General features: G+C 38.0%; 1 protein-coding gene across 1 annotated transcript in view; it reads right to left on the bottom strand.

Moving 5' to 3' along the window:
* Positions 1-25,034, bottom strand: part of GLIS3 (GLIS family zinc finger 3) — a 407,867-nt gene that overhangs the window by 68,492 nt on the left and 314,341 nt on the right. The window contains exon 5 of the mRNA XM_044677238.1: positions 7,312-7,480. Within this exon, the coding sequence (XP_044533173.1) occupies positions 7,312-7,480 (169 nt within the window). The remainder of the gene's footprint in view (positions 1-7,311; positions 7,481-25,034) is intronic.

Here is a 25,034-nt window from a genome sequence, read left to right as displayed (position 1 = left end):
AGTAATAGGTTTTTTTTTCTGGAAAGAGGGCAGTAGGCCAAAAAAGTTTGGGAACCACTGCTCTAAATGATCACCCTAGTGCAAATATTAATAATATGGAAATAGGTCTTGATCAATGACACATGTAAAACCCAGTGGAATTGCTCATTGGCTATTGAAGTGGAAGGAGTGGAGGGAAAGAACATGAATCACACAACTGTGGAAAAATATCAATAATTAATTAATTAAATAAGTAAACTTAATTAAAACAAATAAAATAGAACATATATAGAATAATTAAAAAAAAAAAACTAAGCCCAGGATTTAGGATGCTATATTACTATTATGCTTGCTTTCAATAAAAACTTATGTATTTTGTACCTAAAACATGCAAACAACTCTGCTGAGTATGTTGGGGGATGCAAGGAAGTGTTCCAACGTGTGATCCTTGCCCTCAGAAAGCTTATAATCTAATGGGGTAAGGGAGCAAACCACAGATAATATACAAAATCAAAACCAAAAATAAATGCTAATGATGAATGTTCTGAGTTCATCTTAAAGCCTCTTATCAGTGGATCTTTTTAAATGAATGTTTTAGAGAGCAAGAAGAAATTGAAACAGATCCATGAGAAAAAGAAAGACTCAGATGGTTCTGAAAATATTGGGTGGTAGTTCCAGATTCCAGAAGACACTGTATGCTAGGCAAATGATTAAAACATTGCTTAGTAAGAAACAGAGTGGTTTTAAAAAATTAGGGACAGAGTAGAAAAGTTGTATGGCTAAAATATATACAAATAGACACATATATGGACATATGTGCTTCAGAAGTTTTAACCTCATTGAAAGAATTTCCTCATCAGACAGTTTCCTATACCTATGAAATCATAGGTGGCACCCCTTCTTCTATTCTTAAATTGTATCTCTTTACTAAACTCTAAACTTGAGAAGTCATAGGTTTTAGAATCAGAGGACCTGAAGTAAAACATCCTAGTCCATGAACTAATTCATCTAGATTTCCTCTAAATTCCAATTCAGCTCTAGATCTATGATTCTAAGTCCCTTTGGCGGCATGGTGGTAGGAGTTATATCTTATCTAATCCTGCACATCTCCTTGAAACACTTAATAATGCTCTTTACAGAATAGATACTTAATAAATATTTATTGTAGTGTATAGTATTTTGGGGAGGAGAGAAGAAGAGGTTAAAGTACTATGTATGTTTAAGGCTGGAGGGATTAGGTGTACAGAGTAGGTGAGAAAAGGTAATGGGAAGGTGGGTAAAAATTGAGATCTGTTTTTTCATCCCTGGCATCCATCAAAGGTACTTCACATTTCCAACCCTCTCTTTAGAAATGGGACACCTATGAAAGTCAGCAGAATATACACACAGCAAGGTGGAGAAAGGAACCGAAATGGAAGAAACCTCATGTCGGTGTACCCAGAGTGGTGTAGTAATGCTTCATTTGAAACATTAATGGATAATGAGTGAAAACCAGCCAGAGCTGCCAGGTGTTGCCCTCAATAAGGACTTGTGGAAATGGAATCCTTTTCCTGGTGCGGACACTTTGATGAATTTCTCGTTATTCTCCCTAATGTCTCCTCTAGTTATTTCAGGTTCAATGTTTTTTTCTTTCAACCTAGACTGTACATTCCTGAGGGAGACACTGTGCCCTTTTTTCTTCTCTAATCCACAGGTAGTTCAGTGCTGCCATAATAAGAGTTGTCATTTATATAGTACTTTAAGGCTTACAAAGTGCTTATCACATTTTATCCTTAACAACAATCCCATGAGGAAAGTACCACAGATATTATTATCATTATTTTACAGATGAGGAAACTGAGGGTTAGAGAACTTAGTTGGAGTGACTGACTTATAGTCAAACACCTGGAAATGTTAGAAAAGGGATTCCAATTTAAGTCACTACCAACATGAATGAATGATATGAATACTTGACAAAACTTGAGTTAAGCTCCACATGATCAGGTTCTTTGCTCTTTCCAAAGAACTACAAGATAAATAAATGTTCAGGTCTCTTACTAGCAATAAGTTCAAAGCATGAGAAATGTGTCTTTGGGCCACCAAATTTTTGTCTGGAGTCACAGAATTTCAGGCTCCAATCTAACATATACATGAAATAAACTCCCCTATACAAAGGAGTTCTCTATCAATCCTCTCCTCGAAGACTCTAATGGAGGAGAAACCATGACCTCCCCAGGCAATTCATTCTACTTTTGAACAATTTTATCTTGCAGCAAATTTCCCCTCATAGAACTCTCTCCTCCCCCAGCCTTCTCTTCTAAGGCTAAACATTGTACATTTCTTTAAGTGATCGTCATATAGCCTGGTCTCCACTCCCTTCCACATCTTGGTCACTCTCCTGTTCATCACACTTGACACATTCTATTTTGCCAATATTGTTTCAAAAACAGTTCCTGCTATAGTACTCACTGGACGGAGTACCCTATATATAACAGAAACAGACTTTTATTTTCACATTCTTTCAGACAAGACACATATACATGCCCACAAATTGCTAGCTTACTATCTGACTCTACATAGCCAAATTATATATTTTCTTGAAGTCTGACTTCTATATTAAAAATGAGAATGAGATGACTACCCTTATTTTCTCCAATATTTTCTTCACTTCCTCCATAGACTAATATACTGTGGCATGCAATCAGTTAATGGTCTACCAATGTTCTGACTTTCATTGGTGATAAATGAAAAGCTGCACCAGTTTATACATTTTGACATGTAATAAAAATACCATTTAGTATAATAAACTTGAGTCGATATTAAATGATAGGGAAGAATACTACTTAAATCAATTAAATGATATATTATTAGGATCACCTTAAAAGATAAAAAATGAAACCCCATCAAATGAAGAGAATTTTATTTTATTTTATTTTAATACAGTAAGTATAAAAGAGCTTGACTCTAACCAAAGGTGAACCTTTCATGACTTCTTACTATGACTCAGACCTTTTTATTAACAAGTTCAAGCTAAGCAAATGATGAATAAATAGCCCCCAAACAGGAAAAATGCCAATTTCCTGCTTAAAATTTTCAAAGTGTGATAAACCCATTTCCGTTAAGAAAACTGTTTTAGTTTTTGCTGGGGAATTTCCCAGCTAAACACAGAGTAAGAGGCATCAAGCCAAATCCTTCATGTAGGCAAATTTCCTCTTACTCTTTGCATGGGAGGTAATAATACAAACACACTTAATAATTCAATTCTATTTTATGTTCTCCTTTCCTCAAACCTAATGAAGTAGAGGTGACTTGACTAACTCAAAATACCTGGCAAAGAGTATACAACTCATGTAGCTGTGCCATTGATGTTGGGTAGGACCCTCAATGGGGAAGACTCTTATGGTTCATTCATACAAATCCTCCTCCTCCTTAAGTATAAACTGAGAGAGAACAAAGAATTCTCTTTTATACCTCAATCACTAACCAGTTTTGTGACTCTGAGTAAGTAATTTAACTCTGTTTGCCTCAGTTTCCTCATGTGTAAAATGACCTGCAGCAGGAAATGATAAAATACTCTAGTATTTTTGCCAAGAAAATCCTCAATGGGGTCATGAAAAGTCAGACATGGACACAACTTTACAACAACAATCAAACTGTTTTGGGTGCTGAGAATACAAAATCAAAATAAAAATGGTCCAGTCCTCAAGGAAATTATATTCTATTAAGAATTATTATTCTATTATATTCAAACCAATAAATAAATACTGCATAATTTGAAAAAGAAAAGAGCACAGATAACTAAGAGGATCAAGAAAGGGTTCCCATAACAAGGTACCTGAGCTGTGCCTTGAGAAAAATCTAAGGAGTAGAGAGGTGAAGGTGAGGCAGGTGTCCATTCCATGGAACAATGTGTTTAGAGAAACTGTGAATACCACAGTTTGGCCAGAATAGGGCGTGCATAAAGTAGAGATGCAAATTAGGTGCTTTGTAAATGTACCTATTTACAGTGTATTGTACTGGTACTGACATGTTTAGTTACTTTCCATATGAAAATGATGCATGTAAAACTAATGGTAATATCTCTGGTGGTTCTTCTCTGAGAAATGAGTGAGCCTAGAATAGAGACACTCTCTAGCAAGAGTAACAAATAGGAATAATATCTCACCCAGGCTGCTGAGGGTATCAATCAGCGGCTTATCCAAGGGACTAAGAAGAGGGTATAATAGCTGCCTAAATTCTTGCAGAGCTTTAAAGGGGGCAAGGAAACTGTTCTACTCTTGTCATCTTCTAAGGATCATTATGGCTATTGATAATGAGATGAAATGGAGCTATGGAAAATTTAGATTGATCATCACTGAACTCAGTGAGGTCACAAATGCAAAGAGATAATTAAAAAAAAAAAGCCTGTGGCTAATGTCATTTACAATAGAGCTGAAAATGAGCTCCCTTGTGACAAGGAGTTAAATTTGCTTCAACTTATGAGAACGTATGAGATATCTTCAAAGATTTCCTGTCTCCATTGCCTGGGATTTAGAGTATAGTTATCATTTGTACAACCCTAGTGACAGATATCGTAGGAAGTTGTTAGATGAAACAGGTTACCTTTACCCTTCTTCCCAAAGCAGTTCAATAATGTTTTTTTTGAAGATGTTTAAGAGAAGTTTAAATATATGGATTGTTGCTGTTGTTGTTTAATAATATGAATGTTGTTTCATAATATAATACATTATTCCCTCCCCCCCAACCAAAGATTCCTCTAGGCATGCCATAAAAGTACAAAGAAGAAGGAAGATCACAATTCAGAGGATGATAGAACTAAAGGCAGAAGGAGTCTTAGAAGCCTCTGAAAGCAAACACCTGCCTTGTATTGTTCTGGTGAAGAAACCAAAGCACCAGAGGAAGAAATACACCTGATCTAGGTCAAATAAGTAGCAAGCATCACTTGTTGGTATTTTCACTCAGGTATCTGTCTAACTGCCAGGCATTCCTTTGAGATTAGCTGCTAATCGATCAGTCCTCTAAGCTGTGAACTGATATGGAGGGTCTTCTTTTAAGAGCGGTGCTCCAGGAATTGACCTGCGCCCAAGGAAGAATAGACTCTCAGTGTGTTCAGCTAGGGAGAGATGGAGCATCCAGTGCAAGGGTTTGGGGGGTCCCCAAGGTGACTCAATGGTTTGAGAGCTAGGCCTAGAGATAGGAGGTCCTGGGTTCAAATCTGGCCTCAGACTCTTCCTAGATTGTGTGACCTGGGGCAAGTTACTTAACCCTAATTGCTTAGCCCTTACTGCTCTTCTGCCTAAGAAAAAAAGAAGAAAAAATTTAACTCATCAATTTTTCCCTCAAACTCTCTTCTCTTTTAAACCTCCTTATTTCTATCTCAGTCACCACTATTCTCTTGATCTAACAAATTCCCAACCTTGGCATTACCCTGGTCTTATTTTCCCTCATCCCACATATTCATTCAGTTACTAAAAGTTGCCTTTTCTACCTTTACAACATCTCTTACATTCTAACCCTTCTTTCCACTCACATAGACATTTGTGGTTCGTGTGTCCTCATCTCTCTCTCAGATTATTGCAACAGCCTCCTCCTGGGTGTACCTTCTTTTGCCATTCTATTCCATTCTATAGAGGGTATATAGATAATTTTCTTTAAGCACAGATCTGATGGTGTGACTTCCCTACTCCGTTATCTCCAGTGACTCCCTTCTCCCTCCAGGATAAACCATAAATTCTTCTCTTTAGCTTTTATAGCCCAACATAACCTTCCCTACACCTACTATGTGTTAGGTATCATGTTAAGAGGTGGGAATATGAAGAAAAGCAACCCCCCAAAAAATATTCATCCCTGAACTCAAGGAGCTTACAATCTAAGGGGGAAGACAACATGCAAACAGATATGCACAAATAAGCTATATAAAACACAAGCTGGAGAGAACCAACAGAGTGAAAGTAGTAGGATTAGAAGGAATGGAAAAGGCTTCCCGTACAAAGTGGGATTTTAGCTGGGACATGATGGAAGCCCGGGTAGCCAGAAGGTATAGAGGAGAAAAGCGTGGGAGACAGCCACTGAAAGTACTCAGGGTATTTTGTTTGAGGAAGAGGAACAACAAGGAGGCCAGTGTCCCTGGATTAGAGAATTCTTGTAGGGGTGGCAGTGTAAGGTGTAAAAATATTGGCAAGATTGGGATGAAGGGGAGCCTGGGTTATGAAAGGCTTTGAATGCCAGACAAGATTTTGTATTTGATCTTGGAGGTGATATGGAACCACTGGAGTTTATTGAGCAGAGGAGTGACATGGTTGGACCTGCATTTTAAGAAAATTGCTTTGGCAGCTGAAAGGAAGATGGACTGGAATGAGAAGAGCCTTGTGGCATGGAGGCCAATTAGCATGCTATTAAAATAGTGAAATGTATGCTCCTTGAACATGACAATTATTTTTTATGTTATCTTGGTCACTGTAGTACTACACACATGACAAGCTTTTGGTACTGGAAGACATTAAATCCAATTCTGTAACAGACAATTCAATAATCTAAAAATATTATTAAGCACCTGCTGTATGCAAGACCTTGAGTTGGGCACCAAAGGGACAAAGATGGATATGCCATTGATGCTGCTCTTAAGAAGGAATAACAATCTTATTGGAAGGAGGGTGGGTCAGAAATCATCAATCAATCCACAAGTAGAGCCAGTACATAAATAACTGTAATACAGGGAGAATTGAGGGAAGTGCTATGAGACATTTTAGGAAGGAGTGATTGCTGTCACGTGGGTGGGTCAGAGAAGCCCCTTGAACCCTGAGATGGGCTAACATTTGAGGAGAGCTTTCTTTAATTGAAAGGAGAGGAAAGGACTTCAACAGATAGAGAGCTATGATATTTTGATCAGCGGTCCTTTAAAAACCATTGGAAATAATGTATTCTTTTATGTTACAAAATAAAACCTTACACTGATCAACAGACAAATACGGTCATCTTAACATGGCCTACATATGTGACAACTGAACAGGAGGTGTTGAAACAACAGGGAAATTCTGCTGCTTTCCCCCCTGAAACAGACACTTGAGGTGACTGTCACTAATATCTTTTTTTTCTCCCCAAACAGGCAAAAAAAAAAAAAAAAACCACACACACACACACACACACACACACACAAAAAAAAAAAAAAAAAAAAAAACAGAGAACGAGCAGACTGGATTCTTGTGAAATGTGTATGTACTTTTTAAATGTCACCTTTGGGTAAATCTACCCACCAATGTATTATTAATAAAATTTAGCAACTGTCAAATCATTTCTTGGTGCAGGGAGGCTTGGCTGTGTCACTGCTTAGGAGGAAGAGACAGATGGTCTTACCTTTCAGTTCCTGAGTCCACAGCCGAGAGAGGAGGTAGCTGGGAGGAGGGGTTGTGGGGGCTCCCCTGTACATTATGTCCCGGAGAAGGGTGACTGACGGGATGTGGGGGAGGCCCAGCCCCAGCAGCTGTTCCACTCCGGCTTGAGTGAGTGCTGGAGAAAATCGCGGCTGAAATTAAAAAAAAAAAAAAAAAAAAAAAAGGACGATAAGGAATTCAAGCTAAGCCATGAAAATAAAATAAAGCACACACAAGTGCACACACACACACAATGGGGAGGGGGAAGGAAGAAAGCAAATGTTTCATCTGTAGAGGACTGACAAGGGATGCTGAGGTGGGGACTGGAGGGTTCTTCTTTCAGTCCAGTTCTTGGCTTGCCAAATATACGTAGGCTTTGTTTAACTCATTGGAGTGGGGTCCACCTATGAACAATTAGACAGTTGGCTAGCTGATGTTTTCCTCATTGCCACTACAGCAAGGAGCCCCTCAGCCTGCTCATGCTGGGAGCTGCTGTTCAGGCACTGCCTTTCACTACAAACACCTTGTCTGAACAGAATGGAATTACCTGAGCTTTTAATGCTTCCACTCGTGTTCCTCTATGTTATCACTTTTCATTTGGTCGGGGATGACAACAAGTTGGTGGGTTTGTTTCTGATTCCTTTTACCATGTCACTGATGGCAAGGGTTGGGAGGTGGGGGGGAGAGAGAGGGTTGGGAGTAGTATAACCCAAATCTTGTTACATTTCCCATTATTACTCAGTTGTATTTCCTTGCCTGGGGCTCAGCCACTACAAGTAAAGGGATTCTCTAGGTGGCAATTTGAAGTAATGGGCACTAGCTTTTATCAACTTATAATAATAATATGATCTATAATAAAATAATAAAATTAGAGCTAGAGGTGGCACCATAGGACATCTAGTCCAAGAATTCTTTATCACTTTTCATGATACAGATCCCTTTGGAAGTCTGATGAAAACTGTGGACTCTCTCTTTTAAAATAGGGGGCAGCTGGGTAGCTCAGTGGATTGAAAGCCAGGCCTAGAGACAGGAGGTCCTAGGTTCAAATCCGGCCTCAGACACTTCCCAGCTGTGTGACCCTGGGCAAGTCACTTGACCCCCATTGCCTACCCTTACCAATCTTCCACCTATAAGTCAATACACAGAAGTTAAGGGTTTAAAATTTTTTAAAAAAAGCCCCAAATAAAATGCTGAGGTTACAAGAAAAACTTAAAGTGAAAAAAGACAAGTTTTTCCCATTCAAATTCACAATCTCCTGGGAGGAGATGCCCATAGATCCTGGATTAAGAGCCCAGGATTGAGTGCTGAGTCTGGAATCAGGAAGATTCACCTTCCTGATTTCCAATCTAGTCCCACTTACTAGCTGTATGACTCTGAGCAAGTTGCTTAACCCTGTTTGTCTAAGTTTCCTCATCTGTAAAAGTGAGCTAGAGAAGGAAATGGCAAACCTCTCTAGCATCTTTGCTAAGAAAAACCCAGATGGAGTCACAAAGAGTTAGACACAACTGGAAAATGACTCAACAACAAAATTTGGGGCAACTGGGTAGCTCAGTAAATAGAGAGGTATGCCTGGAGACAGGAGCTCCTGGGTTTAAATCTGGCTTCAAACCCTTCCTAACTGTGTGACCTGGACAAGTCACTTAACCCCCATTGCCTAGCTCTTACCAATTTTCTGCTATGGAACCAATTCTTAGTATCAATTCTAAGACAGATGACAAGGGTTTGGGGGGGGGGGGAAATCCATGACCTAATCTTAGTTCCTAGAATCAATTAATCAGTTCTTGAGCATGAGGTAAGCACCTACTATGTGCTTTGTTCTGAGTTATGCTCTGGAGATACAAAGACAAAAACAGAACAGTTAATACTCTCTAGTAGCTTCAGTTGTTTTGGGAGAGACAATGTAACTATTTCTAAGTATATAGGGAATATCTACAAAATAAATATGCAGTCATTTGTTTGGGGGAAGGCATTCACAGTTTATTGATTGATTGACATGCTAATCTTCTATAGCTGAATGTACCCTAAGGCTTGAAGCCTGGTCCTGGCTAACTGGTACAGTGTTAAAGAGGAAATCTTTGCTTGTCACTTTTGGAGCCTGTCTCAGAGGAGTCTGTCAATGCATCAGAAGTACCCAGCAGAGATCTTACTCTGCTGAGCCAAGGCTAGAGTCATTTTGAATGGGCTTGGGAGAACTGATTGTTAAATATTCAGTGTGAGCATCTACATATCAGAAATTGGCAAAAACTCCAAATCACAGCGTGGTTTATTTATTGTTTTGTTGATTATATAGACTTAAGAAAGCATTAATAACAAAAATTTAAGGGCAGGTAGATGCTACAATGGATGACAGAATACTGCGTTTGGAATCAGAAAGATTCATTTTCAGAGTTCAAATCCTGTCTCAGACATTTACTAGCTTTGTGACCCTGTTCAAATCATGTAACCACGGTTGCCTCAGTTTCTTCATCTGTAACAATCAGCTGGAGAAGGAAATGGCAACCCACTACAGTATCTTTGCCAAGAAAATCCCACATGGTGTTATGAAGAGTTGGACATAACTGAAAATAATGACTAAGCAACAAAAATAATAATAAATGTAGATTAAAGTTTGAACAATTCTCCCTTTTTGTTAAACCTTTATCAGCACACTCTTGATATCTTCCATCATCACTAAGAGACTTTTGTTTTGCCTCCAAAGTATGTAAGAGTTTTAATACTTAGATTTTAATCCTGTCTCTGCCACTTGTAATTAGGTCTTATTTCTTTATTTAGCAAATTAGGCAGCTGAACTCAGGTAATCCTTATCGTCTTTACTAGTTCCAGTTGAGGGCAACTTGCAGCAGAAGCACACAACAGGGGTAAACATTGGTTTGCATATGGCCCAAGTGGTACAATACTGTGAACCCCAACTCCTTGGTGGTGGAGGGGAGATTTGAACTCAGAATCTAGTTTTCTAGTCTGAGAAGGAAGATTTCCTGGACAATGCTAATCATGAGAACTATCTTATTGGTTATCCTAAGTAGGACAATTAGACTGTCAGAGAAATTAGGGAATTAAAGAGGGGAAATGGTGTGGGAGCTTTACTGATAAATTAGTATTCCCTTCTCCCAAATCCAGGCACAAAACAGACAGACACAACCCTTGGTAAGAAATTGCTTCATACCAATTCCTCTTCTGTACTTTCTTAATGAGGCAATAGCTCTGGCACTTAAAGGGTTCCATTAAAATGCAGCTACCATCTTTCCCCTCAAAAACTACTTATGATACTAGGATAACTTGATTCCACAGATTTATTGATGTTCTTTGTAGGTCTAACTTTTGTCCTGTTCGCCAATTCCTATTTCTACCTTCCCACTGCAATAACCAGCACCACCCCAATCCCAACTACAAAAGACTTAGAAGCAGACTGGAAAATGCTTACCAGCTAGAAAAGGTAATGTAGAGCTTCTGTTCTGTGCGTCAGCCTCAATAAAAGTTGCACATTTGCAAACACATGAGAGTCGCCTTATGAATCACTACCCTCATTTATTTCTATACTCACTTAGGGAGCCAGAATTCGGCTTTTATTCCAAATAATAATTTCACCCAGGGGAACAGGCTGTTTGGAATGATTGTGGCAGTAGCCTGAATATTGGTATTTGTAAGGCTGGGGCTTGGTCTCATGTATGACTTTAAATACTAATGGAAGAATAAGAGGTCACAAAGACACTTTGAAAACATTCCCCCTCCCCTTACATATCTGGTAGAAACTGTTAACTCTACTACACATTTTAAAAATGGTAATTACTGAACATATCCCTCACTTATTAGTGCATGTGAGGCACAAGGATAATGATCAGAACAAATGAAAGACCTTGCCATTATAATTTATAGACTGGCAAACCAAAATTTGATGTGGCTCCTCCCTAGACATTTCTAGTAAAAAGAAGAAAATATGATGTCCTCAGCCTGGGAGGAGACAGGGAGATGGAGGGGTTGGTGGTGGAGATGAAGGGTGGCATATATTTTGGAAATTAAATGTGGTGGATAGTTTGGTGTATTCTGGGCTGCATCCTAGTCAGGACCAGCCCCAGAATCACCTCTTGGTACAATTTGAGGAGTCCTGAAAAAAGCTCCCCTCTGCTCCAAAACATCTCTCTCACCCAAGTATCACCATATCAGATTCTTAGGGGTACTCGTTGGAAATTTTCAGGCAAAGCCTGGATGAAATTCTAGAAGGCTGGTGATAGTAGAAAAGGAATTCTTAGTCATATATGCATTGAACTATCTGGCTCCTGAGGTTTCTTTCACTTCTATGATTCTTCATACATAGCAGCAGGGAGGTGACCCGAGGTGATAGAAGGTCATGCTAATGAGGTACAAGCTCTGGAAGTTTCTACCTAGCTGGAAAACCTTCAAATATGGGCCTAGTTTTGGTCTGTATGCCTGCTGAGACTATTTGATTAGAATATCCTTTTCTCTTCTCCTCACCTCACAACTTCTTGACACCATCTCAACCACTTCTTGCTTCAATCCCATCTTCTCCTGTCTTTTTTAACAGCTTGCCCTCACTATCACTCACCCTCTCTCTAGTCATTCTCTGTCTAGTACTCCTTCCTTGCTGTTTATAAACATGCCCAAGTTTCCTTGAACCTTAAAAAAAACAAACAACTCTCAGTAGGCAGTTGGGTGGCTCAGTGGATTGAGAGCCAGGCTAGAGATGGGAGGTCCTAGGTTCAAATCTGGCCTCAGACACTTCCTAGCTGTGTGACCCTGGGCAAGTCACTTGACCCCCATTGCTTACACTTACCACTCTTCTGCCTTGGAGCCAATACACAGTATTGACTCCAAGATGGAAGGTAAGGGCTTTAAAAAGCAAACAAACAAACAAACAAATACATAAGTTCAAATTCTCCATTAAAAAAAAACCTAACACCAAAAAAAACACCTCTCACTAAATTCTACTATCTACATTAACTGTTATCCTATACCTCTTTTTCATTATTAGTCAAGCTCCTTCAAAAGGTCATCCACACTAAATGACTCCACTTTTTCTATTCTCTTTTTTCTTAATTCCCCACCAATTGGATTCTTGCCTCATCGCTTTATTGAAATCATTTTTTGTAAAGATAACAAAAAGCTCTTAAGATGACAAATCTAATGTCCTCTTCTCAATCTCTATCAGAAGTCTATTGCTCTGGTTGTTCTTGTTTAGTCATTTCAGGCATGTCTGACTCTTCGTGACCCCATTTGGTGTTTTCTAGGCAAAAATACTGGAATGGTTTTCCATTTCCTTCTCCAGTTCATTTTATAAATGAGGAAACTGAGACAAACAAGGTTAAGTGACTTGTCCAGGATCACACTACTAGATTCCAGGCCCAGTGCTCTATCCACCATGTCACCTAGAATCTTTATTGTTCTGGTTAAGTAGTCTTTTTCCAGATCCCCTTATTAACAATGTAAATATCCAGGGAAGAGAAAATGGTAAATTCATTAGCATTTTAGTATAAATGAATTGGCAAGGTACTTTCCCTGTCTCAGATATTCATATTGTGCTTGTAAGAAAGTTTATATACATCCTTAGATGAAGTTATAGTTGTCATTAGTCCTGTTTTACAGATATGGACATGGGGACTGAGGTATCATAAGTGACTAGTCACTGTTGTTGTAAGGTCCCTTAGAAGGATTTGAACCATGTTCTCTTTTGATCTTGAGACTAACCTTTTTTTTTAATTTTCATTTTATCACATTGTCCATTTCCCAACTCTATTCTCCCATGGATGACATGATGATCAGGAACTGGCAGGAGCTAACAGTCAGAGTGAAATGTCATCTTCCCTTATACCTCGATTTCTAATCACTGTATCTTGGCAATGACATCAGTAAAAATAAAAATTCATTCAACTGAGTCTTCAATCTCTGCCATTCTTTTAAGAACTGCTAATACTAAAGACTGGGAGCATTTTCCTTATCACCACTTTAGTATGTTGTCTTCTATCAAAATCTAAACTTCTCAAAGGCAAAGATGATCTCTTTTTAAAATACTCACATCCCTAGGAGTTATGTTGTTGTTGCTTTTTAGCCATTCATCCATTCATTCATTATAGTTACCTAGGCATAAGCTTCATCCTTCTACCAGTCTATTTACCTGTACAAAGTTTTTGTAAATCTTAATATACTATAGAAATGTGAGCTATTTTAATTATTTTTATTTACGTGGCTGCATAGAATGGGACCTACCACACACACATGTTGTCTCTTCTAATAGAATGTAAACTCCTTAAGGACAGGTACTGTTTACTTTTTGTTTATATTTCTAGCATTTATATGGTATGTAGCATATAAAAGGTATTTAATAAAGTCTTGTTTATTGGTTGATTAAAATATTCTAGCTTTTTTGAACAATATTGGAACTTATGAATAACATTCATCAGATATCAACCACTATTCCTTTTTCTTTTTCAGCTCCTCCTAAACAAAATACACGTTCCTGGTTACCACTCCACTATGTTGTCGTCTTCTGTTAAAAGGCAAAATCCTTGAGGACAGAGATTAGCTCTTTTTTAAATATTCATTTCCCCAACTTTTTTGATATACTCATTTATTCATTTCATAATCATTTGATATATGATTTATTCCTTTACTAGAATATAACCTGTACAAAGGTTTGATAAATCTTATATAATAATATAAATATAAAATATAATAAAAATAAATATTATTATATAAATATTATTATCATTACATCACTGAATTATTATTATTCCTCCACTAAAGTCCTCCTTTAATGCCCCATCTTTGCTTGGAAGTAATCCTAGGTTCTTAAAAGAGGATGCCAATGTAGCATCAAATCTTATAATTCCTAGAGTTGGAAAGGAATTTTATGATATGGCTCAGTAATGGCCACATTTCATGTATGCTTAATGAGGTTCAACCTTGGTCATATTAAAGAAGGTTGCCACCAAATTAGCCATGGGATGAAACTTTTGGCCAAAGACACTCAAAAAAGACCATTTCCTAAGACTTAGTGGGACTGTAGTTTGAATCGGATAGGTCAATATACATGGAATTGTAGCTCCTTAAAGTATTATTCTTGGGGCAGCTACATGGCTCAATGGATGTAGAACCAGACTTAGAGATAGGAGGTCCTGAGTTACGATCTAGTCTCAGATACTTAGCTGTGTGACCCTGGACAAGTCCAGTTGCCTAGCCTTTACTGTTCTTCTGCCTTGGAACTGATACTTAATAACTTAATATTGCTCCTAAGCCAGAAGGTAAGGGTTCTCTCTTTCTCTCTCTCTCTCTCTCTCTCTCTCTCTCTCTCTCTCTCTGTAAGTGTGTGTTATTCTTATCACTTTTATTATCATATAACTTTTATATCTTGCCAAGCATACAGAAAAGCACACTGTACACAGCAGGCACTTAATAAATGTGTAATATGTAATAAATATAGTTAAAAAAAATAAAAAGTGTAATAAATAAAAAATAGCTTCCCAAGAAGCTATCTTGAATGACAGCTTATTAGAGCATCTGTCAATACAACACTTATTTCTTGCCTACTCTGCACACATTTGGCACCTACTGTCTCCCTGAAGTCCATATGTCAGTGAAGGTTCAGCTTAGGAGAATATAATTCTCTTATCTCAAGGGGAAAAAGCACTAATACTAGTGTTAAATATCCAACACATCTATGATTGCACTGATTATTATCATATCCTTCCAATTAAATATACAATTTTGTATAGAACAAGTGATGACATGGCAATGAGGTACACGACACTTCTTAAATGACAGCCCAGAATTGTGCCCATTCCTCCAGAGTGCATAAAATTCTTAGCAAGCCTGAAGGGGATGAAATCCTTCAGTATCAGTATGTTACCTAAAGGATTAGCATTCACTGTTGAGTGTTATCACAGGGTCATTGCCATTTTCTTGGCTAGGAAAAGTCTTTTAAATCTATCTTCAGATACGGCCAGTGATTGGCAGATGGAACAATTAATTAAGCATGGTAGATGAAAAAATTGAATATTCTTATTGCTTTTTTGATTAAGAGATGAAATCCCCAAAGAAGTAAAAGTATGTATTCTGGATTAATATATGGGTCCCCTGCTCAAGATGGGTGCCATCAGATCTCTGACAGTTCTGGGTTATGGAAGTTCTCGCTTCTGCTGTGGCTGCCATTAGGGCTGCAGTTGTGCCACAATCATGGCCATTCTCTACCCCATGGCCATGGGCCTTAACAAGGGTCACAAAGCTACCAAGCATATTTCAAAACCATAACACTGCCACCACTGTGAGTGCTTGACCAAGTGTATCAAGTTTGTTGAAGATATGATCTGGGAGGTATGTGAGTTTGCTCCTTATGAGAGGCAGGCCATGGAGTTGTTAAAGGTCTCCAAAGATAAGCGAGCTCTTAAGGTCATTGGAAAAAGGATGGGAATTCACATCTGGGTCAAGAGGAAGAGAGAAACTCAGCAATAGTCTGTGAGGAAGGCTGCTGCCATTGGGAAGGACTAAAATGGACCCTGCCTCCCTTTCTTACCTATACAGTAAAGATTTGAAAAATAAAAAACCAAAAATAATAAAGCCACCTTTGGCTCTTAAGGAAAGTGGTATGAATAAACCAATTATGCTTTGTTCTTGTGATCAAGAAAAATTGCCCTGATTTTTCTGATGCCATCTCAAAGTATATCTATAAAATGGGGATAGTAAAAGCACCTATTTCACAGGGTGGTTGTGAGATAATATATGTTGAGTTGAAAATCTTATGTAAATTTTACAGAATCATCAAATGAAAAGGGATCTGGGTAGCCATTTGGTTCAACCCATACCCTAAAGCAGGGGTTGGCAACTTTTTTGGCTGTGAGAGCCATAAATGCTACATTTTTTAAAATGTAATTTCGTGAGAGCCGTACAGTGCTCACAGTGTGCGCTCCGGTAGCAGCGCCTGAAAAAAATTGACTTTATGGCTCCTGCAGAAAGAGCCATATGGTGCCCACCCCTGCCCTAAAGGAATGCCCAATTAGTGGCTATCAAGTCAGTTATTATTAGTAAAGAGAAGAGTCATTCTTAGCCTTGGGAAGATCCTCTCTGTAGGATTTCTCACCAAGATGAGGAGAGATGTATATAGAAACAGTATTCAGTGTCATAAAGTATTTTGTCGTCATCAAAGGAATCACTACTCAGTGTCACAAAGTATTATGTAGTCATCCAGAGTCATCCAGATTCAAAAAAGGAATTTCTGCAATATTATTCCCAATGAATAGTCTTCCAACATCTATTAGAGGATGTCCAAGGATGGGGGAACTCACCACATCTTGAGACAGTTCATTCTATTTTTTAGGTAGTTTTGATTTTTGGAAAATTTTTGTTTTTGTTTGTTTTTCTTTTAGTAATATCAAGCCTACATTGTCTTCTTTCTAACTTAAACCTGCTGCTCCTGGTTTTGTCCTTCATATCTAACTAGAACAAGTCAGATTCCTCTTCCATGTGACAACCTCTTCAAATACTTGAAGACATATATCATGTTCCCCTTTAATCTTTTCTTACCCAGGCTAAATAGTCCCAGTTCCTTTCATCTTTCCCAAATGAACCAGCTTTGATGAGAACTCAGATCTTTGAGGTATCCAGATATCTGTCTAGATATGGCAATAACATTTAAAGTTAGTTCCTTTATATAGCTCAAGTGATTTTGGGTGTAATGGGCTGTTCTTTCTTCCTAAATAGAAATGCTTTCTTTACAGTTCCAATCAAAGGAAATATTGCATTGAATACCAACCTTTAGGGTTATTTCAGGGTTATTTCTATGAAATAAAACAAACAGGATATGTTGAATTGTTGGTTCCTGGAGCAGATGTGCTCTATTCATGGTACTGGGCAAAAAGAGGCAAAATTGTTGGTTTCTGGAACAGATGTACTCTATGCAAGGGCACTGAACAAATAGGGGCAAAAAGAAAGGGTTCTTAAAATCAACTTCACAAGCACAAGATAGGGAAATTATGGGTAGGTAGCAATTTCTCAGAAAAAGAAATGGCAAGGTTAGTGGACTATAAGCTCCAGATAAGTCGATGGTGGGGCAGTAAGAGCCGGTGAACAGAAAAAAGGAGGTGACAATCCCACTGAACTCTGCCCTGGTCAGCCCATATATAGAACATCATGTTCAGTTCTAGGAGATATTTTAGGAAGGATATTGATGAATTGGAGTGTATCTAGAGGAGACCCATAGGATGATTAACAGCCTTGAGATCATGTCATATATGAACTGAGTGAAAGAGTAGGAGATGTTTAATCTGGAGAAGAAAAGAAATTTTAGGAAGGTCACGATAACTATGTTCAAGTATTATAAGGGCTGTTATGTGGTGGAGGAATTAGGCTTATTTTGCTTGGTCCTAGAGAACAGATCTAGAAGAAATGAGTGGAAATTACAAATAGGTAGATATTAGCATGACATAAAGAAACACTTCTGAAAAATTAAGACTATCTTAAACAGGAGAGAGCTGCCTGAGAAAGTAGGTTTTCTCTCAGTAGGGGTTTTCTTTTCTTTTCTTTTTCCTAAAAAACAAATAAAAACATTTTATCAAGTACATAGCTAATAAAGTGACATGAGACATTCCAGCAATTCCCAAATGGAGTACTCAGAGAAGATTTTTAGACAGAGACTAGATGAACATTTGTTGGGTAATATTATAGAAGGAATTTTTAGGTACGAGTTGAACTATACTCCACTAAAGTTGCTTCCAATTCTGATAATCTGGGAGTGTTCATAGCAGCATGGAGGTCACTCTAGGTTTTAGAAGACTAATGAAGTTCAAACTCTTGAAATTCCCACCAAGCTGGAAAGCCTTTATATATGTGCCACTTAGTGATAGACTAATTAGTTATACTAGTTACACAATCTCTTAAGTGACCAATTTAGTCAGAGTGGGGGTTAAAATCTCCAATATAAATCCTTCTCCAGAAGAGTGTTAGCGTCAGCTCAAACTGCTTTGGAGAGTCAATTGTTAAACTTTCAGTGTGAGCATTTACAACTCAGAAATCAGCAAATGCTAAAAATCTGGGCTTGATTTGTTATGTTACTACTGCAGATTAAATTTAAACATATGTTTTAGGTATATTTCCTCCATTGTACCTCATCCCCAGTCAGTGGTTAAACATTCACCAGCATAACCCTGTTCTTATACTTGACCTCTGTAATATTTAGTATCCTTTGTTCTTAGATGCTCTCTTTTTTATAGATTTTATGATACTGATGGCATTGAAGTGATTTTTTTTCGACCACAGCAACTCTTGAAACTTTCTGTGAAAGATGGGAGGATTTATGGTCTGAATTAATGAAGAGCCATACCTATAAAATCAAGGATTCTGGGACTTCTGAAGTAGGTTAATTTTTCACATGGCCACAGTTCAATGATAGAAATTTTGTGATTTGGGAGGGGGAGAGGTTTCTCTGCCTAATTAAAAATACAAGGCATTCAAATTTACTGTTTAAAATATCATCAAATAATAATATACAGAATTTATAAGATTTGCCCATGAATAGGAAAAACAAAATGCATCCCTTGTTAGGTCATAGAATGATGTATTTTTTTTTATTTTTTTTTTAAACCCTTGTACTTCGGTGTATTGTCTCATAGGTGGAAGATTGGTAAGGGTGGGAAATGGGGGTCAAGTGACCTGCCCAGGGTCACACAGCTGGGAAGTGGCTGAGGCCGGGTTTGAACCTAGGACCTCCCGTCTCTAGGCCTGACTCTCACTCCACTGAGCTACCCAGCTGCCCCCAGAATGATGTATTTTTAAGTAAAATTCATCTTCGAAAAGTGTTTGTTCCAATGTTATTTGTGTTTAAATAACAACATAAAGAGACTGGGTCCATGGAATAGGTACTTTTATAATATCACACATAACACAGAAGTGTAGGTTAGCCATTAAACTATCAGTTAGCTATGCACAATAGAAGTATTTGCCCACTTCTGCCTTCTCACCTCAAAAATAGATCCAGTATTTAAAATGACAATTGTCTAGCTCTCAAATATAAGGAAGACATTTACTGAATGATTTGATTTAGGAAACAGGCAACTGATAGGAAATGTGCCTATTTTTCCATAAAATTTGAAGTGCACATCAAGGATATATCAATCTGAGGGATGGAGAAGCAGTTATTAATGAGCAATTAAAACAGAACCTATCTTTTAGAAAATGTATACAGCAGACTTTGCAGCTGAGATGTTTTACACTCTGTCAATAAGGCAGGAGGGAAGAGATTTACTGGTTAGGTTTGCATCTACCAAGCTGCAATTATAAATATGCATTTGGAGAAGACATTTAAAGGGAATGTGCTAAAAATTAGGGCACTATCTCATATTTTGGATACACTGCCATAGCGAACCAAGAGAGATGTAATTATTACTCATGGGAGTTGAATTAACTCTTTCTGAGTAGCATGGCATTTATTTCATGGGCCTCTAGTGACCTGGAAAATTTATAAGCCTCAAATATGTCTGCTACAGGAGCAAACAGGGAAAGAGAGACATAGAGACAGGGACAGAATGTTAGAAACAGAGATGAAAGACAGAAAGAGGAGCAGAGAAAGACATTTGGTTGTGGATCATTTTTTTTAAAAGGGAATAAATGGCAGATTGGAGGATCTGGGTTCAAATTCTACCTTTGCTCCTTTTCTTCTTTATGACCTTGGACAAGTGACTTAACTTCATTAGAGCTCTCTTTGAATGATTATAAAACAAAGGGGTTGTTCTCTGAGTATTCTTCCATCTCTAAACTCTAGACTGCATGATGACAGTTTTAACCCTTCTGCTACTGTCAAGAAATGGCTATTTAAGTTAAGGGCCAGTGACAGGACAGTGTGGTACCATGAAAAGAAAACTGAATTTGAATCTCAAATGCCCAGGACTGAGTTTGTTGTTATTGTTGGTCATTTGTTTCAGTCATGTCTGACTTTCTGTGACCCCATTTGAGTTTTCTTGGCAAAGAAAGACACTAGAGTGGTTTGCCATTATCTTCTCTAGTTCCTTTTATAAATGAAGAAACTGAGGCAAATTGGGTTAAGTGACTTGCCCTGGGTCACACAGATAGTATGTGTCTGAAGGGACCTGAATTTGAACTGTGAGAGCCTAAACTGAGTTCCTGCTCTGCTAGTCTGTGCCCTTCAAGCAAGTCCTTTCTATCTTTTCAGGATCTAGCTCCTGATATCCTATGACCTGCTGTTTAATAAGATGGCCTCCTAGAAATGGTGCGATGTTGTAACAGAGTATACAAAATGTTAAACTTGGAGTCAGGAGAAGCTGGGATAGAATCCCAATTCTGATACTTACTAGTTGGCTGATTTTGACCAAGTAAACTCCTCTAAGCCTCAGTTCCCTCTCATCTCTAGTGTAGAAGATAATGTTCGCCTATACCTCTCCAGTTTGTTGTGCAAGGCAAGTGAGATAATATATGTTATATATAACAGACAATGTATCAGATATTTACAAAACAAAAATATTTCATATAAATAAAATTATGAAATATATGAAGGGTTATCATGAAGACAAAATGAGACAATGGATAGAAAGTATTTTACAGGCTTTGAGAGAATATACAGAATCATAGCTCTAGAGGTAAAAGGGACAGCTAGTCCAACCCTCATTTTACTCTTAAGAGAAATGAAACACAGGGAAGGTTAAGTATCTTGCCCAAAGTTAAATAGAAAGGTGAGCTACTAAAAAGATAGAGCTGTGATTTCATTGGTCCGGGAAATTCCAGGTGAGGAAACTCCTTCTACCAATGTAGATGGCTAGCAATTTGCAGCTTCTGAGGCTTTGGGGGTGGGGGGAGGATTGGGCAATGAAGTGACTTACCCAGGGTCATACTGTAGGGATGTGCCCAAGATTGAAGCCAGTTCTGCATGACTCCTAAGCCAGCTTGCTATCTCCTACACCATAATGACGCTCAAACTTTTGTCATTGTCTTTGCACATTCTGAAAAGTTATAAATTGAATAGAAACAAAAATCTCCCAGTTTTTCTACTAAATGTAATAAGGGGGAAACTCACAGGGTTAAATACTGTTTTTTCCCCCTTTTGGGAAGAGAGGGGGATGGTAGGACTAGTGCACAGCTTCCCACTCACAAATCAGAACACATTTCAGTTTAAAAAGATAACAAGTCATTTTCATGCATAACTGCACTTCCTTAAGGAGTGAAAATGGTTGTTACTAAAATGTCAACACAATTGTCCTCCTTCAAGCTTAGTTTATCTTGAAGTACTTTACATTTTCAGCACTCTTTGTGTTTGTTTCTCTACAAGCAGAAAGATACTGTCTTGGTTAATTTCCTGAATTTAAAAACAACTTCTGTCAAGTTATTCCTAGAAGAATGAAGTGTAAGGGCTGTGTGATTAAAGTTCTGGTCCTTGAAAGGGGAAAATTGAGGCTGGCCGCCCTCTGTTTCTGTTTTTATTTCCCATTTAAGCAATTCAATTGTAGTGTCCTTTCAGATTGTAGAGGAAACCTCTCCACCGAATTCACAGCACAAAGCGGAGGACATTTTGGGAGAGGAAAATATTTTGTAAGGGTCACTCCAGGGAGAAATTGGATCGTGGAGCTAATTGGTGAGCCAGAGAGATACTTCAGCAAAGGCTTATTCTGCCATTGTCTCTGGCTACAATGGGCTCTCTTACCTATTTCCTTTTTCAGAATGCCTTCCTTTCCACCCAGGAAGCGCATCATTACTCATTCCACCTTTATTAAGGAAAAGGAGCTTCTTGCAGCTCCACAGTCATCCCCCTGATCTTTTCCTCTCCTCCTTGGGGCATGAATAATTTTAATATTGCCATTTCCTAAAAATCCATTCTCTCTGCCTGTCTTTTTTTATTCCATTTTGCCAAGGAGCAGTATCATTATCTAGCAGCCCTGATGAGTGGATAATGAAACAATTCCTTTTCAATTGGATTGGGTGGCTGTCAGAGGGAAATGACACCAGCTTATATATCCCTGACACAAGACCCCAAGCTAATTGATGGCAAACAATAGTACCTGTCTTCTGTGAACCATGACAAAGAAAACAAACACATGTCACCTGATGGAGAGCTTTGGCAGAGGATAAACAAATGTGTTAGGGAGTCCCATTTATTAGCTGGAGAAAAGATACAGACCTGAAGAACATGCCTATTAGCTTTTAGCTTAAGAGTCCCACTGTTCACTGGGGAACTGAAATAAATAAGGTAAAATGAGGATGTATTGATGTCTTAGAAAGTTACATGAATATTCAGCTTCTCGTACAAATAGATATTCCCCAGAGAGCTCCAAACTTCTGTGTTAGCTGCCCGATTACATTTTCCTATCATGAATGCAGGTCTATAGCTAGGAAAGAAATTATTAGTGTCTAGAGGAGCCATGCTTAGGGGTCTGCCCAGTTCCTCTCTCCCACCATTCTATAAAACATACTAGGAAACTGGGGGTGTTGAGGGGAGGTAGAGGGCAGAGAGAGAAGGGAAGGGAGGGAGGGACAGAGGGACAGGGAGAGGAGAGAGAGAGAGAGAGAGAGAGAGAGAGAGAGAGTGTGTTAGAGAGCTTTTTGTTTGGATATGCGTCAATTGAATTTCAAAGGTCATGGTGAAACATGCTGAAATGCCAGATATAATTAACAACTGCATTTTGAGAGAGCCATTCAAGATATTTCAAATTCAGAACAAAGGCATTTTGCTTAAACACACACACATTTCACTACAGCTATCATCTTCTTGGCATATTACTAAAGTTTTCTTTTGCCAATCCCTTATGCATCAAGATGTGCTCTCTCAATAATATAGCTAATCCTAACTGATAGCACTCCCCCCTCTTTACTCATTCTAACCCTAGCCCAAGACTTTCACAAAGCCTTAGTTTCAGAGAAAACTATTAGAATGACTTAAGCAGGGATAGCTGGACAGCATAGTGGATAAAGCTCCAGATCTGAAGATAAAAGGTCCTGGGTTCAAATGTGACCTAGATTTGTGATCTTGGGCAAGTCACTTAACTCCAATTGCCTAGTCCTTGTTGCTCTTCTATCTTAGAACTGATACTAAGATGGAAGGTTTAAAAAAATAGTTTTAAGCCGCAATCTGTCAGTCTCCTAGTGGGAGATCCAACATTTGTCTGGTGGTTTCTTCGGTTTCTGGCAGCCATGTAACAGTGAAAAACGTTCTAAAGGTGTAGTCCAGCAACCTTGAGTTGAAATTCTGTTTCAGCCACCTAACAGTTCTGTAATCCCTAAGCAAATCACTTAGCCTCTGCCTGCCTCAGTTCCTTCATGCATAAAACAGGGATGACAATAATAACACCCATAATCAATTCTCCATGGCTATTATAAGGACTAAATGAGATAATATATGCAAATAACTTTACAAACCTCAAAGCACTAAATAAAAAATGTTAGATATTTTAGGGGGTGAGGGGAGGAAGAAGGTAAGGTGGAAAGAATGTTAGAAAAAGCACCATTAGTAGTGTACCTCCCTTAGAAAATATGCATAGATGCCCTTTGATGCAGTTATACTATAATATACTGCTATACTATAATAATATACTGCTAAGCTTATACCCAAAAGATATAAATAGGAAAAGTTCTTATATGAGCAATAAATATTTATAGCAGTTCTTTTTTGGGGATGGCAAAAAGCTGGAGACTACAGGGGTGCCAATCAACCAAATAATGGTTGAATGAATTGTGTTATATGAATGTGACAGAATACCATTGTGCTGTAAGAAATGTGGAAATATGATTTCAAAGAGATATGGAAGGACTTACATGAACCGATGCAGAGTGAAGGGCGCAGGAACAGGGAAACAAATTTATACTATACTAGCAATATTATAAAAATGAACAACTTTGAGGACTTTTATAAACTGATTAACAATGAATATTCATAGAGGGCAGCTAGATGGCTCAGTGGATAAAGAGCCAGGCATGGAGAATGAGGTCCTAGTTTAAATCTGGCCTCAGACGTTTCCTAGTGGTATGAACCAGAGCAAACTTAACTCTGGTTATTTATCATTTATTGCTTTTCTGCCTTGGAATTGATTCTTAAGACAGAAGATGACGGTTTAGAAAAAAAAAAGAATGAATGATCAGAACCAGAACAATTTATATTATAAAATCAGAATTCTAAAAATGACAATTTTGAGGATTTTATAAACTGAAGAAGAATGAGTAGAATAAGAGCATCTTATATAATAATTATACCACAAAAGAGGCAACTTTGAAAGTTATGCAAACAAGGAATCAATACAATGGCCATTCATGATTCTAGACCACTAAAGATGAAACATATTGACAAATATCTCTTGATAGAGAGGTGACAGATTTAGGGTACAGAAAGTAACATAAATATTTTTATATGTAGCCAATGTAGGAATTTATTTTACTTAATTATGGATATTTGCTTTTCTTAGCCTTTTTTTCCCAGTGGGATGGTGGTAGGAGAGGAAAAAAAAGATAAGACTTCTGTTAATTATAAAACACTTTAAAATAGAGTGGAGGGAAGGGGCTCTTATAGACAGATGAGATCACTGTATTATTGCTTTTGCTTAATTGTTTTGCTTTGTCACAAAAAAGACTTCTCACAGGTAATCTATAAATGTGATGTAAAACCCCCCAGCATAAATCAAACTTTAAAAAGAAAGAAAGATAAATTTAGGAGCTTGGCATGTTAGGAATTTTCCTGACTTACTGCATGGTGATAGTTGAATTTATAAAAAT

This window comes from Gracilinanus agilis, chromosome 1, assembly GCF_016433145.1.
Source record: "Gracilinanus agilis isolate LMUSP501 chromosome 1, AgileGrace, whole genome shotgun sequence".
In the NCBI taxonomy this organism is placed as follows: Eukaryota; Metazoa; Chordata; class Mammalia; order Didelphimorphia; family Didelphidae; genus Gracilinanus; species Gracilinanus agilis.
This window is presented reverse-complemented; position numbering and strand designations above follow the sequence as displayed.